The sequence below is a fragment of the Pseudopipra pipra genome, chromosome 1 (assembly GCF_036250125.1).
Source record: "Pseudopipra pipra isolate bDixPip1 chromosome 1, bDixPip1.hap1, whole genome shotgun sequence".
NCBI lineage: Eukaryota > Metazoa > Chordata > Aves > Passeriformes > Pipridae > Pseudopipra > Pseudopipra pipra.
In genome coordinates, this window is record NC_087549.1 from 138,474,712 (window position 1) to 138,494,040 (window position 19,329).

The window sequence follows — 19,329 nt, forward strand, 5'->3', positions numbered from 1 at the left end:
ATAACAAAAATTTGCTGTATTGTGCAAGGTGCCTGTATTGACTTTAGCCATTGTCTTTAGAGAGTGTGCGTGTCTGTTCATCACGTGAGATGAATAATGGAGCTGGCTCATCGCTGTGTCAGCAAGCTAAGTCCCTCTTCCATGACCGTAATTCTCCAGCTCTAAACACACTTGACAGTTAGCTGGTGACCTCAGAAAGTCTTTTCATCTCTGACTCCACAAGTGGTAGCGTGACTGCTGGGACGGTGTTTTGGCAAGGATAATAATAGCTTAAAACACATTGAGTTTAAAAGCAGACATCTAAATGCATTTGTCCAAATGACAAAGATGAGATAGTTCATGAAGTCTCACGCACAGCTGCAGTAACTGGTACATGAACAGTCACTGTTTGGCTTCTCTTCTTCTGGTTTCCAAATATTTTTTTCCCTGATCTTTGCTATTTAAGTAACAGAAACTTATGTCTGGTATTTAAGTGAATTCCAGGTGCTGGCAAAACAGCTAACACATTTCTTTATGTACAGTAAAGAGGTTTTATTACATCCATCAGCAAAACCTCTAAGCATTTTTAGTGGGATCTATGCTGCTGTTATGGTCTAATGCGTTATAAAAGCAAAAAGGGAAAATGAATTATTGTCAGATTTTTGGTGGGCAGGACAGTCTTTTAGATCTGCAGAGGGATTCCCTTGTTCTGCTGAGAGCAGCCTGGATATGTGGGTGAATCCTGGTTTCATCCTACACTCCTCATTGGAGCTCAGCAACCTTTTACTGCATGTTGTTTGTCACTTGAAGAAAGCTTAGATCTGGGAATAACAGTAGTGAATGGGGTTTTTGGTGAGGTAGAAGAGGCTGGTATGAAACTAAACAAGACTTCTATCTTATGTTTCTTTTTTTTTTTTTAAACCTAGGGAGAGTGAGGGATGGAGTGCAGCAGCCATACTTTGGACCAGATTCTTTACAAGAATTGTATTCCACTTAGATTAAAAAATTGAGCATGGATTTCAGGGCAGTGTTTCTATAGCCCCTTGGCTCTAATCCATTAAAGATTATTCAATTTAAAAATTGTGCCTCTGAAATTCATGGTGATTATAAGAGACTTAATGCTGACAAGAGCTTAGAGAGGGCAGTCATCTGAACATCCTGGTGAGCCCTGATGGGAATGACATATTCTCAGAAGAGCTTTCTGGAAAGCCTAGGAAGCAAGTGAAGTGTACATATAGCAATTCTTGCTCTTCAAAGCCTAGGTCCATGACAGACCACATGCAAAAATAGGTAGAAATGGATGTTGGCCCTTGCGAGAGCATTGTAACTATTCTTCATCATATAAACACAGGAAGATCCAAAAGGGATTCAAACTTGGATCAAGTCGTGCTTCTGCAATGTCCTACACCACTGGGCGAAGGAGCAGGTAAACTGTGTCAGTATTCAAAAGGAAAAAGGAGACCAGTTTTCTGCAACAGAGCCTTGCCTCTGCAGCCTTCATGGTGAGGTGCCACATGCTGGCTCACACTGTGCTGCATTTGAAGTGGTGGTTTCTTGGTTGATATCTAGCCAAATGCCTCAGCTGCTCATACAAATGATTCAGTGCAAATCAATGAGATTTTCTAGACACAAGCAGTTAATATTTCAACAAGCTACTGCAGATGAAATTGCTGTGTCAGATTGCACAGCAAAGAGAGCAGTTGCCCTTGTTCAGAAAATTCTATGCCTGGAGAGTTTTCAGACCTTCCCATTTCAATTATCTGAAAAATTCTGCTTTCAGATCGACTTTGAAATGTTCAGGATCTCTGTGCGCCAGTCTTTTTTTGACATTGTTTTTCTAGTTTGGAAGAATCAAAGATGAAACATGGTGTTTTCTACCCCCTGGCAAACCTCAGGAGGCATATTACTGCTACAGACTTTGCTCTGGTTCTGCAACTGTCCTAATGTATGTAACTGTATATTAGGATAAGAGGTCATTGCTATCATTCAGGTCTTTCTGAGAAACTTTTTGCTGGATGCTCTGTTTGCCCAAGCATAGTCATGCGTGTGTGGATGCATTTTATTTTTCCAGCTGATTTTCCAAGGAGAAAAGATGCACGCTGTTCCCTTCCTTCCCTACATGGAGAAGTTGTCATATTCCCAGAAAATGTCTACCTTGAAACATCTCAGTCCAGTAACAGTGAAAAAAAAGCAGATTAAGTTTTGCACCACAGTTTTATTCAACAAAACATATTTTTAAAAGAAATAGTTTGATTCTGTAAAAGAAAAGCATGCCAGCAAAGCACAAAAGCTTCTCAGCCCATGTCTGCCACTTTTGTCCCCACCCTTCTAAAAGAAGTCTGTGTCACCCAAAGGACACAGTCCTGGGCTTTTGGCCATATCCTGGACTTGAATTCCCACATAGAAGAGCATTTACTTAGGAAAATAATACCATGTGGCAGCCAGTAGGCATAATACTACCTCTGCTGCCAGAATGTACTGACTGTAAATGAAGCTGTGGCAGATGGCCTGAAATGTTTCAGTGCTTTCTTTTGTGAACCAGGATTACCCAATTAATTTATACTATGGTGCACTGGGTCATTTTATCAGGTTTAGTCAGACATGTGGGATGCACTGGGTCTAACTGCTGATCAAGCAGGGTCTGCAGGTGGGGTAGGGGCAGCTTACAACCAAATCCCTGAGACATCAGGCTCCTGGTGGGGTGAGATGAAAGAAGGAAGGGGCCAGTGGTGAGAAGGAATATGGGATCATGCCTCAGGACACCAGGGACAAAGCCTGTTGGAATGAGAAGAAATGGATTCTTGGTTCAAATTGTGGCCGAGTCCACTGAGCAGTCCTGTTTTAGAGAAGGGTTGCATTTTACTTGGTAATGAAGCTTCTATATGCACTATACCTGCAGAAGTAGCTTTATTTTACTGCTTATGGGATGTTGTCATCATGCATGGTACTTGGTAGATAGTGCAAAAGGCCGGTAGGACCTTTTTGTTGTGATTAGAGAAATATGTAGGTGAACAAAAAGATTATTTTCCTTAAGAATGCGATGATGCATAAGGAGATTTGGTATAGCTTAGGCACAAAATGTATGGGGAAGAAAACAGTCAAATATGTCATCAATATTTTGTCATTTTGGATAGAGAGAGGCTAGTGCAATCACTTTAGTTTGGCAGAAAAAAATGAGCAGCTATAATTTTGATAGGTTTATTAGGAGTGACTTTGAAGTGTAACCTAGTAAATACAGCCCATCAAACCAGAATTAGGCCAGCTGCATATTACTGGAATAGCTCAAGGAAAATGTCCTTGTCTGTTCTATCCTCTTCTCTGGGTACGTGTATTCACTCAGTTAAGAAAAGTCAGTGGAATTGCATTTAAAAGTGTTGTCACTTCACAGTCTGTCACAGGGCTTCTGCCAGCTCCCTTCAAAAGAAGTTGGTGCCTATAACTGTGCCAGCTGGTTGATCAGATCATCCCGCTGCTTTACTAGAGAATCTAAATATACAGCAGTCCGAGCTGAAATGTGTCTGCTGTCCTGTTTTGCAGCTATTCTGCATTTGAATGAAGAACTACTTTCTCATGAAAGCAGTACTGAAGCTCTCTCTATCTTTCTGTTCTATAGGTTGTCATTTTGTATTTTGAGCCAAGTGTATTTCGCTGTGTTCTCCTAAGATGGGTTCGTCTTCTGGGCTTTGCTACTGTTTATGGAACTGTGACGCTCAAGCTGCACAGGTATTTCACGTATTAATTTCCATCTCTGTGGGAGTATGTGCAATCTGTGTGGGTACTTAGATGGAAGAGCTGCAGATATTATCATAAACAAGTGCCGTTTCTGATTTTAAAACCACTGTGTATTTCTCCTCAATTTTCCTGTTCAAATTATATGCTGCTAATTGCCAGTCGAGAGCTATGAATGCAGACAGGATTTGATGAAAATATGTACATCAACTGTAAAATTGTGCAAGAACCCCTTTTCACAGAAGGTGAATGTGTTTTCCTTGAATATAGAAAATACAGAAGCGTTCATAGAGTGATTAGAAGTTTCCCTGTGAAGTATTCATAGAGAGATGCTTTTGAAGTGTTTAGGTACAGCAATGGTGGCTAAAATAATAGACTATGGTATATGTGCTTACTGTGTTTTCTTATGTCTCTCAAGTCAAGGGCTGCTTTCTTCAGGCAATCACAGCAGACAGGCTACACATTCGCAAGCATCCGTACCTGCCAGCAAAAATGTGTGGGAAATTCTGGATTCCACAGGGTTGGCAGTGTGTTCACATTTGATTCAGAGATTTAAGGTCGAGAGGCCCAATTCCCACTTCTACAGTCCCTTTAAAAATTTAAGCCTTTTTTGTATATGCTGTATAAAATCCTAATGCTTTTTCCTCTTGAAACTTTAATGAAAAAAATTACTGATACATTTTGCAAGTATTTTTATTCAAGCAAAGAGATAAGCAGTATATTGATACTTGGACATATTGGATGAAGTACGCTTGCTCATCTTTTTATCTTAGTTTCATTACTGTGCTGGCATGTTATATAGAGGAGGTTTGATATTATGCTCATAAACTGAATAAGAACTAAAAATATCTGGTGTTTCATGATGCATATTGACTTGTCACATTTTAGGTGGAAAACCATGCTTTCCCATTGAAATAGAGTCTCTTCTTGCATGTCCCTTTTATTTGTGTCCCTGAGTACAAGTGTACACTTTGGCTACTAAACTGATTGTAAAGTGCTATGTCTGACCGCATGTTTGCATTGAAATTGATCAAGAAAATCCCATACCCTCCTGGTATTTTCTGGGATGAACAATTTCTGATGCAAAAAGTAAAACAACTAGAGCACTACAGATAAGAGAGAGCCAGTGACTTTGCTTGGATCTTTGTTATCTGTAACTCAGATATAGAGAAACAGCCTAAGACTGTGGGCAGTTCATGTTGTCATTGCAGTTCTGCTATCCTACAAGGTTGTTTATATGATTTTGCATGATGTGAGGAAGCAGTTGATCTTCATATGATCTTCATTCATATGAAGCGAGGGCAGGCTGCAAAATTGGGCAGAAAGTCTTGCACTTCTGCTTTGCTCATTCAGCTGTTCGGTGTTACTTGGCACCTGTGCTGACAGGGTCATCAAACAGGACAAAGATTGAATAAGAAACCAAGAATGAACTACATCCTTGTTCTTGATCAGCACAAAGCCATGAAGGCTAGCAGCAGAATGGCCTGTATCAATAGGACAGTAGCCAGAAGGCTGAGGGAAGTGATTATTCTCCTTTACTCAGCACACCTTAGGCCATATCTGCAATGATGTGTCCAGACATCAGTAAACTTGGGTGAGTTCAGTGAAAGGCCATCGAAATGGTCAGGGCTTGAAGCACTTGTTCTGCAAGGAGAGGTTGAGGCTTGTTGGGCCTGGAGAAGAGATGGCATCGGAGGGGCCTAACAGCAGCTATCCAACAGCTGCAAGGAGGTGGAGCCGTGTTCTCTACAGTGATGTATATTGGGAGAACAAAAGATAATGACAAATTAAAATAGGAGATTTCAATTTTATACAATATAAATTAATATTAGGGTCAGCGACATACAAGGAAAGCATTTTCAGTACCAGGGTGCTTAAGCCATGGAGCTGGTTGCTCATGAGGTTATGAATTTCTGTACTTGGAGGTTTTCAAGACCCAACTGGATAAAGCTCTGAGCAACCTGGTATGGATTCACTGTTAAGCCTGCTGAGAGCATTGGACGGCCACTTGAGGTAATCCCAACTTGAAAAATTCTGTATTTCTTTGTGAAATGTGAAGAGGGAAAAAAGCCTATTTAATATATCATTCTAGAATTACTTTCTCTAGGAATCTGTCTTTTGTTTTCCACACAGATAACCTGATTATCATTTCCTACATTCATGATATTGTGGGGATTTTTGGTACAGAATATTTCAGTCACAGAGTGTGTCTTGCAAAAGACTGAGTCAAATTAGATGTATGTTTTATTGTATATATTGACAGCAGTTATGCTGATTAGGAAAAATGTGGTGCTAATAGAAATTTGGTAGAAAATTTTGCAGATCTAATTCAACCCACAGGCCTTACAGGGTTGAGAAATGGGTTACTGCAGACACCACAAATATTCACGGCAAGACTGGTTCCCTCCTGCAGCTCAGCTGTGTCTTGCCTGGGGGAAGAACCAATTGCTAGCAAGGAACTTGCAATTTTTCTGCATTTAATGGGAGAACCAATATTGTGTAAAGGCAGCTATTAATGATAACAAGAAAGTCTAAAGCTGTAGTTCTCAACAAATGAGGTGCTTTGAGTAGCATTGGAGCATGAAGATTAACCAAAGCCAGGTAGGAGTCACTGGAAACACTTGTTTTCTTTGTAGCTTTTTTTTTTTTTTGTCCTGTAGCTCCTCACTTCCTAAGGAGATCTCAGAGGTTTTGTTAGGGTCAAGCATCAAGGAGAAGTTAGAAAAGTAGTCAAGAGCAGATGCTTAAGGAAGAATAAAAGAACTAGGAAATCATGTACTGATTCATTCTTTGAACACCTGTCACAGTCAGTTTCTACAGTGCCTCATCTTAAATTGCCTCTTTCTTATTCATTGTGCATTTTTAAAATAACGAGCTGATGTTTGTGGGGGTGGAAGGATGGGGGGTAAGGAAATGAGCTTAATTTAAGAAATCTAGCCGTAGAGCCATGAACATAAATTACAATACTTTCCTTAACAATGAATTCTTCAAAATAATTCTCTCAAGAAATAATGATATTTCAAATTTAACCTTTTGGGTTTAAAGGATCTGCTGATTTTGCACCTTTCAGTGTATTTGTGTGAGTGAGGAGACTCTGTGTCCTTTTTCAAGCCCCGTATTTTATGAACAGGTTATCTCATTATTTTTAATAGCAAGAAATTATTTTTAATAATGAGATAACTTCTGTCATCTTGATGTCAGGATTAATACAGAATCCTTAATTCTGGATCAAAGCATAAGAGTGAAAGAGAGTTATATACATACAGACAAATGTATGTATGTGTGTGTGTATACATAGGATAGTTTACAGACATTTGAGGAAAATGAAACCCAAGAACGGTGTCTCTAGTTTGTAGGAGTCTCCATTTCTTATATTACTAAGAGAAACAGAGAAGACTGGGAAAGTGAGGAGAATTAGAAGGTATGGAGAAGGTAATGTTCCAGGTATGGGAAACATGGCAATGACATAAAATTACTTTTTTTGTGAGTAGTGATGGTGTGATGGGCGTGTTAGTGGGAGAACAAGATGTTAACACTATGAGGCAATTCTGCACTTCATGTAAATGCTGTGCTGAGATTACACTGCTGTGCCTTGCCATCTGGTATAGTTGGAGCAAGTAGTGGACCTTCCTACAGATCTTTGTAGGTGAGAAAGAAAGAAGGAGAAAAGCAGTATAGATAGCATCAGGTGCTCAGGGATATGATTTAGTGTGGCACATGGTTTAGTGGTTGATCTGTCAGTGTTAGGTTTATGGTTGGACTTGATGATCTTAAGGGTCTTTTCCACCCTAAATGATTCAATGATTCTGTGATTCTGTGGGTCATGGTTCAGTATCTGATCGAAGAGGAGACTCGTGCTAGCAGAGAACCCAAAGAAGATGTTGATTTGCTCCTTGAAGCATCAATGGTGAGGACATGGTTAATTTTTGCATCAGCCAGGAGAGCCACAGCCAGGAGCCTGGGGTTATTGGATACCACCTCATGACATGTGCAGGGGGGATGGAGGGGTTTTTTCTGGCTTTGCCGGGGTGTGCGATTGGGTGGCACATGGTGAGCACTCACATGTGAATTGTTTGCCTCTCTTGTACACTCCATTATTAGTTCTGTTGTTGTTACTGTTCATTTTCTTATTTCATTGCTGTTTCTACTAAATTGTGCTTATCTCAACCTATGATCTTCGCATTTTTGTTCCTGCAATTCTTCTCTCCATCCCACTGCAGGGGGAGATGGGTGTGAGCGAGTGGCACACGGTCTGAGGTGTTTCAGGGGGAACGCTAAATTGGGGAATATCATTCCTAAACCATGACAAATGGCTCTTCTCATAGCTAAAGGTGGGAAAGAAGATATAGATGATCCTGTCTAAAAGTGGCTAGTGGGAATGTGGTGCAGAAAGGGCAGAACGTGCCTTGGCAACTGGAACCTGTGCAGTTGGATGGTCCTTAGACCAATATTTCACAGGCTGTAGTGCCAATAGATGATAGTTCTGTAGTGCCAATACACCACTACCCAATGTTTCCATGACACGAGGCGCTAGTGATGAAGCACTGCAGACAGTAGTTTTGTCTTGGGGTAGTGGTTACTGTGTAACCTCAGCTTAAGTGGGCAAGGAAAGCAAGATGAGCAGCAGCGGTAGTGGTGAGCCCCCCTGTATTTTTTTTAAATGAGTCAGGCCCTCGTGGTCATTTTGGTTAACACTCAAAAAAGTGGGACATATACTTTCTATTAAATTATTCTTTTTTCTTATGGAAGGTGAGAGTGAAATGGCTTCAAACAGATGCATTCACTGTTGGATTTTGCCACTGGATGTGGTTTCTGTAATGGTTGTTATCTCATGTGAAACAAAAGGGGGGGAAATTCAAGGCAGATGATAATGTTGCAAAAATGCAGTGTCCAGAGTGCTGGTCCGTTACTGTTTTGTTGAATTGTTTGAGTTTTACTGCTTTAACTTGACTGACAGGAATATGTATTTGAGTATGTTTGCGAGACAGGAAAAGGAGTGGTTTGGTCAAGCTGTAGAGATGTTTACACCATAGGGACTTCTTATAACTATTCCAGCCATTTGTCTATCTCTTCCCTAGAAGTGGCATATTTTAGCACCAGAGGTTGTACGCACTGAATCCTACAAAGCTTTGTGAAAAAACGTGATGGGGCAGAAAACAGACCTTATGCATGTCCTCACAGACCAAAGGCTGAAACCCACAGCATCAGCAGGTCCTTTTCTGTCTGATATGCCACTGGTGGTCAGTGGGGCACATGGTGCTGGTGGCTCCCACACTATGCATCAGGCCTGACTGCTGGAGGAAGTGGCAGAGAAACAGGGATTTTAAGGGCTGGGGACAGACTGAAAGATTGGGAGATGCAGTTTAGGGAGGGTGGGAGCTGGACTTGCTGCAAAAGTGTATGCACATACAGTAGGAGCTCATAAGGAACGAAATGTTACTAATTAGACTGGTCATGGAAAAATCTGCTTTCTTGTTATCATATCTTAACCTAATTAATTCATTTCCTGGGTATAATTTATTTCTTATCTGCTGCAAACCTTTGCTACTTTATTTAATTATTTTTATGGTATAGAAAAAAACAAGGCTTTAGACAGTAAATTTCATATAGCATTCCTCCGTGATGCACATTCGAGATTAAATTCTCATTTTTGTAGTTCTTCCAGATTAAATGAGTCTCATTCTATTGTGTTGTGGCCTTTTCCCCAATAAAATCTGCATTATTAAAATCCTACTTAGCTCTTTTGTATCCCTGCCATTCTCAAGCAATAACTAGCCTTAACTAGACAGCATAATGTTTCAGTTTTGTATTTCTGAATAAAGTATCTACTTTCTTATGTATAAACTAATAAAATGCAGCACAGCTGTTACAAAAACACAGTGCAGAATTAATCTTGATGGAGCACAATGTAGAAGTGGGACTAATAAACATTATCTTAAAGAAAAAAGTCAGCAGCATATAATATTATTAGAGCACTGTGATCCTCAAACTATTCTCATCCATATTCCTATTAATATTTAATTTATATAAAAATTTTGTAGATACAGCTGTACAGTTCCATGGGCTGTTTGTTTAATCACCTTAATATAGCAAACATTCTTCCTTATCATAGTAGACTGAATTTGGCTAGGAAAGTTCAAAGAGAAGATAAAGAAAGTATCTGGTGTTCTAATATTAAATTATATTGCTATCATGTGTAGAAAAACCCAGCAGTGGGTTGGAAGGCCCTCTGTAATGATCCACAGGTATCACAAGACCTTTCAGATGTCTTTTGATGGCATGCAAAGCACCGTGACAAATAATGGGAGAAAGGACTGGTTTTACACATCAGATTATATGATAGCAGAAGGGTTGCAGAACTAGAACTGGAACCTATCCTTTCTGAGACCTTATCCAAGTCCAGGACCCCCCCAAGGTGGCAAAACTTTGTGCTGTGATGCAGTACCTTCCAGGTAGATGTGCATTTGTGCATGCATTAGCAGTACAAGTAATATAGTTCTACAGACTGGGCTTTTTCTCATTACATGGGAAGGACAGAATTGGTCCATGGAACAAGGTATCTCTGCTGGGTGGAATTATGGCATGAAAGAGAAACCAGGCATTGCACTGCAATACTTGAGTTACAGGCTATTTGTGGAGGAGTGTGAAGAAGGGAGTTAAGTATGTGACTCACACCCAGGGACTGATCACAGTTGAGTGGAAGGAGGGGTTTGCAGATCACATACACTGATTGTCAGTGAAAAATCATGACTAGAGAGGAGGCTTCTGGTGGGCTACTGTGAAAGATGAGGAATAAGCCTGATACTATTTAGCATTTTGAGTTGCACTGAAGAACCAAGCAAAAAATGATTACACATAAAATTTGTGGATAACACAAACCTTGGTGAAATGGTAAATTTTGTTTCAGAAAGTATAGTAATGAAAAGTAATCTTTATTAGAATCATAGAATATCTTGAGTTAGAAGGGATCATTGAAGTCCAACTCCTGGCTGGTGTTTGAGGGCTGGGAAAATGCTTGATACTGTGATTTTTAGATCAGCAAGAAGATTGAAAGATGACTTCTTATGAGGTGTATAAACAAGCAGGAAGAGGAAAAGTAGTCACAAAAGACTCTTTAATCTATTGAACTGAGGTTTAATAAGATCTGGTAGCGGGAAGCCAAAGCTAGAGAAATTCAAATGAGCAATCTGGCACAAGTTTTTCTCAGAAGGGTGCTTAGCTGTTGAAAAAATCCAACAGGAGAAATGAGAAATTTTTTGTGCTGCTTTCAGTTCAAGACTGAACCCTTTTTTGGAAGATTCTGTAGTTAAGTACTACCACAAATTACAGGAGTTTCAATAGAAAAATGTAATGGTCTGTGCTATACAACTGATCAAGCTATAAAATTTACTGGTTAATCCTATATTTGGCCTTTATTTTACAAATATGCAATAAAAATGATAGCTTCATATTAGTATGGATCTATTAAGAAATTAAACATATTTATAAACTGAAATTATATATAGTTGTACTGCTTAATGGGATATACCAGCTGCTTTGACATTATTCCTGATCACTTACTCTAATGAAGATCTTTAGGACTGCAGAAACTGATCCCTGGACCAAATATTCTCACATATTAGTTGTCCTTTTCTGGATTACTATGAAGGCCAAAAATTGCCATTATGTTTGTGAAAAATTGAGTACCTGCTCAGTGGTAACCAACCACTGGTGACATAAAATGCTGTGTTGCCCTGCTATGACATACAGAGGGGTAAAGCTCATCAGCATTGTACCACTCTGCACACTAGTGAATTATCCTCATAGATGCTTTTCTGAAAGATGTCCAAGGTGCTCCAAGGTTTTTAGATGGAATGTATTGGATCCATGATCTGAACTGGAAAGGCCAAGACAATGCTGACTTGGCTGCTTGAAGCTCAGGAATACATACCCAGCAGGTCCTCTAGAAACTTGCAGTATTTATTAACTCAGTTGTAAATATCCAGCTATTTATGTTAGAACTAATCTGCAATATTTTCAATTTACTGCAAAAAATTTATTAAAAATAAAAATGTTTTCCTGCTGTAGAGTATTACAGTACAGGACAGGTTTTGTGTGTTCTTGAGTCCTACCTCCTCCATGTGCACTCTGTGCTTACTTGCAGTTATTGTATATGGTTCAAGCTGGAGCCTCTGTTTCTGGCAACTCTAAAAGTACTAGCTGTTAGTAATGAGTGTAAAATTTTGAGTGCCTATTTCTATTGTGTGAATTAAGTTAGCTAGCAGTGCTGCATTACTCAGGGGCCTCTGAGTCTCTTCCCAGCCTTCAGCATCACTGCGCTCTGGCAGTTCACAGCAGCGCAGTTGTCCTGGAGGAACCATGTTCTGCTCATGGCCTCTACAACAGCAACATCTGTTAGTCTTCTGAGATCTTCTTGAGCAAAACAATCCTTCTCCTGCCTTGCTAGGATTTTAGGGAGATGCCACCTGTTCGTCCCAGGTCTGCCATGGGGAAGTTAAAATTTCCTGTGAGTACAGCGCTGCTGGTGGGGAGGCTCCTGCCGTTGGCAGCCTATGCCTCAGGCACTGGCTTCCACAGAGCTGTTGGGAAGTGGCACCCGCTCTTGTGACCACCAATCTTACTAAGTTTTTTGTTTCTCCTTGCCTATCTTTTTATATATCTTTTTATATATTAAGCTACTCTGACTGGTATCAGTCTTCACCAGTGCAGGTATTCTTGTTTTCAGCTTCCTATTCTAAAAAATGTCAGGCATTGAAAACCAGGGATTCACTGGTTCTGCCTTGTTGGTGTATGTGGACCAGAGTCTTTGTCAGATATGTTTTTCAGCATTATTTTGACATTGTTTTTTACTGTTCACTCATGAATAATGCAAATGGGCATTACATGTCTGAAATCATACTTCAGTTCAAACTATGTAAATTCATGGCCTCTAAACAAGGGGCAATGTCAGAAGTACTGTGGCAGTTTCACCAGGGCTGGTAAAAAGAAAGTTGATATGTATAAGCATGGAACTGTTTGGTACCATTGTCTAACTGAAATAAGGCTAAGATTCTATGCATTGTTAGTTCTAGATGTTGCAATCAGATTTGTGAGCACACCTTTACAGGTCTTCTTCTTGACTTGTTTTGCATGTCACCAGGTTTTAGAGCTTTTTTCATGCTACTGTTCTTGTTTCATGAAGTTATGTATTCAACTTTGTATTTTAAATTATTTTTTCTTAAAACATGTATTTTCTAGCTGTCCTGTGGTATCCTTCAGTCCATAAATGACCATCATATATTCCTCTTGAGATATTTCTCTAGCACCTCAGAAATCACTCTCTGTAGACTTTGAACAAAACTCCATATAGTGCTGAGAGCCTTAAAACTGATAAAAGAGCTCGAATTACACTGTCCTAGCCATCCTTTAGTAACAGCCTTAGTTACTTTATGCAGGATCTTGCCTCAGCAATAAGTCTGCCTTCTATCTTAGACTGGACAGGCTTTTTTTCTTTTAAATCGGATTAACATAATCCGGCTCTGGACTTTGCTTCCCTGCACTTTTTCAGATGCTTTGGAGAATGTGGCTGCAATGACCAAATCTCAGTTCTAAGTTTATATTCAATTTGCAAATCATAGTTTGCTAGTTGAGGAAATGGCCTGTATATTGTTCTGGGATCCTTGTACGTGGTAATTGTTAAACTTGTTTTAAAGTAGCAATTGTTGGCTTCTGGTGAGTATCAGCAGCATTGGCCTCTGATGAACAAAAGCCTATTTGTGCTGGCTGGTAAACCATGTCACTGTTGTACCCATGGAGAAGGCATTGACTGTTTTACCATTTGAATGTATTAAAATGCAGAGGTTTGCAAGAACATATGCTATGTGATGTTTAATTTTGCCTGTGGCTCAGTCTCTTGTAAGGAAACTTTGTCAGTGTCCATCCTCAAAAATATTTGCTGGTGTTCAGTTTGTTTGCTTCCTAAGATGTTACCCCAGGTCTGGAGGCCCAGTGAATAAACTCCCACTGTTTTTCATATTCTTTATTGGGATTTGCACTCACACCTGCTGCACATGTGCACCTTCAAGTCCACCTTGCAGACCATTCTGTGTGTTTTCATAGTTTTTTATTTGGGTGGCAAACATGATGGTGTTGCCTACTGTCTATTTATACTTCTCTTTGAACTTTGTTTCTGTGCTTGCCTTTCCTCTCATGTGGCGCTCTGGTATTTGTTTATTTTTGCTCAGAACTCCAGGCTCTCATCAAAGATCCTCAGAGTCTTGGACAACTGTTCTAACCGTTCTAGAATGGTTTTTGTGCTAACAAATGGCTTTTGTGTTTCTGACTGAAAATTTAGGCATGCCCAAGATAAACTATCTCACCCAGAGGAGAGAGAACGTGATGTGTGCCATGAATTGAAGCATGAGGCAGCAGTACCAAACAAACGCTGTCGCTTGATTTTCTCCCGCAAGGTACAACATCATGCAGATACCTGAAAGCAGTAGAACCCTGCAACAATGTGCCAGACATAAAATCATAGAATCATTTAGGTAGGAAAATACCTTTAAGATCATTGAGAGCAGCCGTAAACCTAACACTGCCAGGATCACCACTAAACTATGTCCCTATGTGCCACACCTACACGTCTTTTACGTACCTCCAGGGTTGGTGACTCAACCACTTCCCTGGGCAGCCTGTTCCAATGCCTGACAACCCTTTCTGGGAAGAAATTTTTCCTAGTATCCAATCTAAACTTCCCCTGGCACAACTTGAGGTCAACTTGAGCAAAAAAACCGAACTCTCAACAAATAGCTAAGGTGTGCACCTCACTAACGTAGTGATGGTGCTACCAGTCCTGATACCGGTGTGCTTTTTATTAATACAGCATTTCTGTGCCCTGTCCCATAACCTCTCTTGAAGATGAGAGTATTGCACAATTGCCTTAGCATTTTTCCTAGTCCATGTCCTTCAGGTTTTCCCTGGTTGAGGCATCCAAATGTTTCTTTCATATTAATATTTGTATTTTAGCCTTACAGGGGCTGGGTTGCATCTTTAACTAGTCTTCCTTTCCTTTCTGGAGAACCAGAACTACCTATTTCCTTACTTCTTTGTCAGAGCACCAAGTGACTCTCTCTCCATTTAAGCTGTTGCCCTGTGGTAAGCTGAATAAATCATCATAAAACTATAGGTTATTTGAACTCTTATGAATGTGGTATATTCTGCCAGGATGTTCTTCAGTTGCCTATTCCTTGCCTCTCCAAGGAAAGATAAGGCTGAGCGAGACCAAGAATGAGGCATGCTATTATCCTCTTAATTCATACATGGTTTTGTTGGTAAAAGCTATAAACTGAGTAGTTTCCGGTTATTTATTTAGCTATATGTATGCTTAACTTGCCAGCTTACAGGATGTTTGCTCACTAATTAACTGCAAAACTATACTTAGTTTTCATTAGCTATGCATTTATTTTGAGCACTAGGCATTATTTTAGCTGCCATTTTGCCTTGTGAGCCCTTCGTCACCTTAAGCTTAATCATGATACTTTGTTGTTTCATTCATTACTTCTGTGGAAGTAATTGCATTGCTGGTATAGTCCTGTGCAGAGTGTAAGAACAGGCAAACCTGTGTCACTCTTCAGCCTTTCTTCAAACACCAGGTATAGCAATAGATATGGCATCATTTTCTTCAAACACTATGACTGGTGTTTGAAGAACATAGATGTCTTATCTAACACCATCAGGTGCAGTGCTGTATTTATTGTAGATTCTTTCACATGCCTTTTTGTCCCACAGGTCTTCTGATCCCAAGTTCTGTTTAGGTAATTTATTTGCTAGACAAATCCTAGTGACTTTTTAAAGGGCTAATTCTGGGATCACGGTAATTCCCTTCTGAGTTTTTTTCGATCAGATGTCAGCCAGTTCTGTTGCTCAGTTTCTCCACCTCAAATGACAAGACCAATTCTTCACCGTAGATGTGTCACAAGCTCTCTTGTTCCCACCTTCTTTTGGGTGTCTGTTTAAAATACCACTTTGATGAAGAAAGTCCTGCTTTTTCAAATGTCAGTGCAACAGTTCCTTAGCTGACTGTCACTGAACTGTGCCTGCTGCCCACACCTCAGTGCTCCTGGTTGCACATACAGAGCTTGCCTGGATTTAACTCCGGGCACCATGAAACACTTAAAGTGCTGCTTGAGCTGAGAAAGATAGATTGACCACAGAGAACTGAGTTGTCTATGTTTTTGTTTTCCTTCTGTAGTGTTCAGAAACCATGCAGAGGCAAAGTTTGCTTTATCCAGTGGCAGAATCCAGTGTTGCAGGACAGGAGGCACATAGCAACCAGCTGCAGTAACTCTCTGCCAGACCTTCCTAAAGACACAGTTCCCCTCAGCTGGCAAGGACCTTCTTGTACAGAGTGGCATAGCAGCCAGAGTGTGCTGTGTCTGTTAAATCCACAGCCCAGCCAGAGTGCACAGGCCTTCTGAAATAAACAAACAAAAACCCCAACCCAAAGCCCTTGAGACTTCAGCTGTGAGGCAGAAAAAACGTAGACTTTATAAATCAAGTCAGTGAACTTCATAGTTGTTTTCTGCACCCTTTTACTATAAGCGTAGTGACTGTACTAAAGCCACTGACAAAGATCAGCCTGCAAACCCAAACAATATTATTTATCCCAAATCCCAGAAAGGTTTCCTGGGTGGGCTTCTCAGTTTCTGAAATAAACACAAGACTGTGGAGAACAGCAAAATTGAGTATCCTGAAAGATAACGGAAATCAAAATTAGTGAGGTGAGCTTTGTAGCTGTGCTCTCAGAATGCAATGAGCACTGAAGCCTGGCTGTTTCCTAGCTTGCAGCCTGGAAGTAGTCCTAGCAGGCTCAGATGTATGAAGAGCTGGCAGCATGCCCTGCCCTGGACAGCCTCAGGTCTGTCACCATGCTTCTGCATTAGCATGAAAAATCAGTCATCCATGTCATTTGCAAGACTTGTCAGATATATAATACAGAAACCAAATGACATATCAAGACTATTTTCAATGAAAACAAACCATGTTTTCTGTTCCTTTTTGTCTCCATGCTCAGTTAGACTGGGTTAATTTGTTTTATTTTCATCTTTGTGTTACATAAAACACCACATTTAAGCTGTTTGTTATGTTCAAGAGTCCAAATCTGTTTCTTGTGTGATTAGCTCTTGTTTCATGGATGTCACCAAGTCTGAATTTGAGTCAAAGTCTGACTGTTAATTAAAAAGGAGTCTTATTAATTCCCCCTTTTTTCCCTGTTTACTTCTTTGGGTTATTTGGTTGTGAAGCAAGGTCATTGCCACTGCATTTCTTAGCACTATTTGTTGTCTCTTTAATTGTAATATTTCTTTTTAAACAACTACTCTCTAAAAAAATTCACGGCTATCAACACTTCTAATGTGTATATGACCTCAAAGTGGAGATGGCACTCTTTGTCCTTAATTTATCTTTGCAGATTTTACAGAGCTTCAAGTTATTGCATTTTCCTCCCATTCTGTTCAGTCCATGTTGTTGGCAGTAGGGTCTCACTGCTCTGTGTGGGTAGATTGCCTGCATCGGCATCTTTTACATTTGATTTCAGTCAGAATTTATGAGCGTTTTATCTATCTCATAGAAATCAACCTTTCCTCTTCTGTCCTGAAAATTGTGGCATTTAGATTAACTCTCTTGTGTGCTTGCTTCTCTTGTGTGCTTGCTTCATGCTCCTTCAGAAGAGTAGAATAATTTTAAGTATCATTAAATAGACACATTATTTTTGTTTTTCTTGACAACTAAACCTTTGACTGTAATTTAAATTATAATTTTTTTTCATTATTTTATGGTGAATGCAGAAAACAACAGTTTGCAGCATTTAGCTTGTCAGTTGGTGCTGTTTCTTCCTGTGTGTGTGAGAGGAAACTAGGAGATGAGAGTTAGTGTTTCTTGTAGTTGACTTTTTTAACTTGAATATTTTATTGTAGAATGACAAACAAAGAGAATGTTTCATTTAGTTATTGAAGTTGTATGTTGCATTGATATATATAACTGTGCAGGGGATTATGAGTAATTGCACTGCCCTCTTCATTAGAATGGGTGACAGTACTGTCTAGTAATAAATTTGGAAAATAAAAGTGAAAATGTTTACTTTAGTGGGCCCCTGAGAGCAGAATTTGTGATACTTTGTAGAATATTCAAAGCTCTGAAGAAGTTCACAGAATAAGTTATGCAAGAGAGCTTCTACTGCTAAATATACTTTTAGTACTAATACACTTCTAAAGCATAATAAATTTTAAGATTTAAGGTCTGAATAAAAAGCTTGTTGCAGAAAGTATACTAAGAAAATATAGTTTCTTCCATCTGTACATCTGCACAAAGACTACAGAACCACAGAAGAGTTGATGTTGGGAAGGACTTTTGCAGGTCTTCTAGTCCAACTTACCTGCTCAGAGCAGACTCAGCCAGATCAGGATGCTCAGGGCCATGTATAGTCAGGTTCTGAATTTCTCTGAGGATGTAGTTCCACAAGGTTCCTCTTGGCAACCTATTCTAGTGTCTGAACACACTGATAGAATAAAATATTTTTCTTATGTTTAAATGAACTGTCCTGGATTTAAGTTTATGTCCATTACCTCTCATCTTGACACAGGGCACTACTGAGAAAGAGTCTGGCTCAATCATCTTTACTCCCTCTCATCAGATATTTATATACATTTACATACAATGATAAGTTCTTCCCTAAACCTTCTCTTCTCCAGGCTGAACAGTCCCTCTCAGCCTCTCCCCTTAGAAGACATTCAAGGCTTTCAGTCATCTTTGTGGCCCTTCACAGGACTTATCTCCACTATGTCCATGTCTCGCTGGTACCGGGGAGGCCAGAACTGGACACGTCACTCCAGCTGTCTCATCAATGATGAGTAAAGGGGTCGGATCACCCCCTCAACTCACTGAACATACTCTGCCTCGTATGGTACAGAACACTGGTCCTGATATGGCCACAAGGGTGCTCTGCTGGCTCATGGTCAATTTGCTGTCCACCAGTACCACCAAGCTGTCTTCTGCAGAGCTACTTTCCAGCTGGTTGGCCCTCAGAATGTACTACTGCAAGGGGTTGTTCTTGCCCAGCAAGTAATTATCCAGACATGCAACTTAAACTGTTTTCACAAAATTTAAATTCAGACAGACAATCAGAAACTAGTTTCCAAGAAACTGAAGCTTCCTCAGAAGTGCTCATGATTGGCAGTTTTTTCTGACTGCTACACATGCTTACACGTATTGAGAGTAAACACCGTTGAATAAGCATTTACCTGGCACTAGGTGATGGAGTTTTATTAAAGAATTAATTTTATTCAGATATTGCTGATACTATGCAATGATTTTCAGCTACTATTCTCTAGATTTCTTATAACTGTATGTTTTATTTTATCTGAAACATTGGGAGAACATACAGAATGCAATTTATCTCCTCCAGAGCATGAATGTAACTGATCTGTTTCAATAATGATAGTCAGTAGCATGTCAGATTTTTTTAGTTATTTGTCTTGTTACTATAGTATTATAAACAGAAGAAGTGCATTCTTCTGTATTTGACTTTGCTCTGGCCAGAATTTGTCTTCTGCTTTAGCTGAGAAACTGCTATGCACATACTGATAT

The 19,329-nt window shown here is 39.8% G+C and overlaps 1 protein-coding gene across 2 annotated transcripts in view; it reads left to right on the forward strand.

Annotated features, from left to right (window-relative positions):
* GPR158 (G protein-coupled receptor 158) overlaps positions 1-19,329 on the forward strand; it is a 184,063-nt gene that overhangs the window by 128,680 nt on the left and 36,054 nt on the right. For both annotated transcript variants that reach the window (XM_064635782.1, XM_064635793.1), the window contains exon 6: positions 3,593-3,702. In XM_064635782.1, the coding sequence (XP_064491852.1) occupies positions 3,593-3,702 (110 nt within the window). The remainder of the gene's footprint in view (positions 1-3,592; positions 3,703-19,329) is intronic.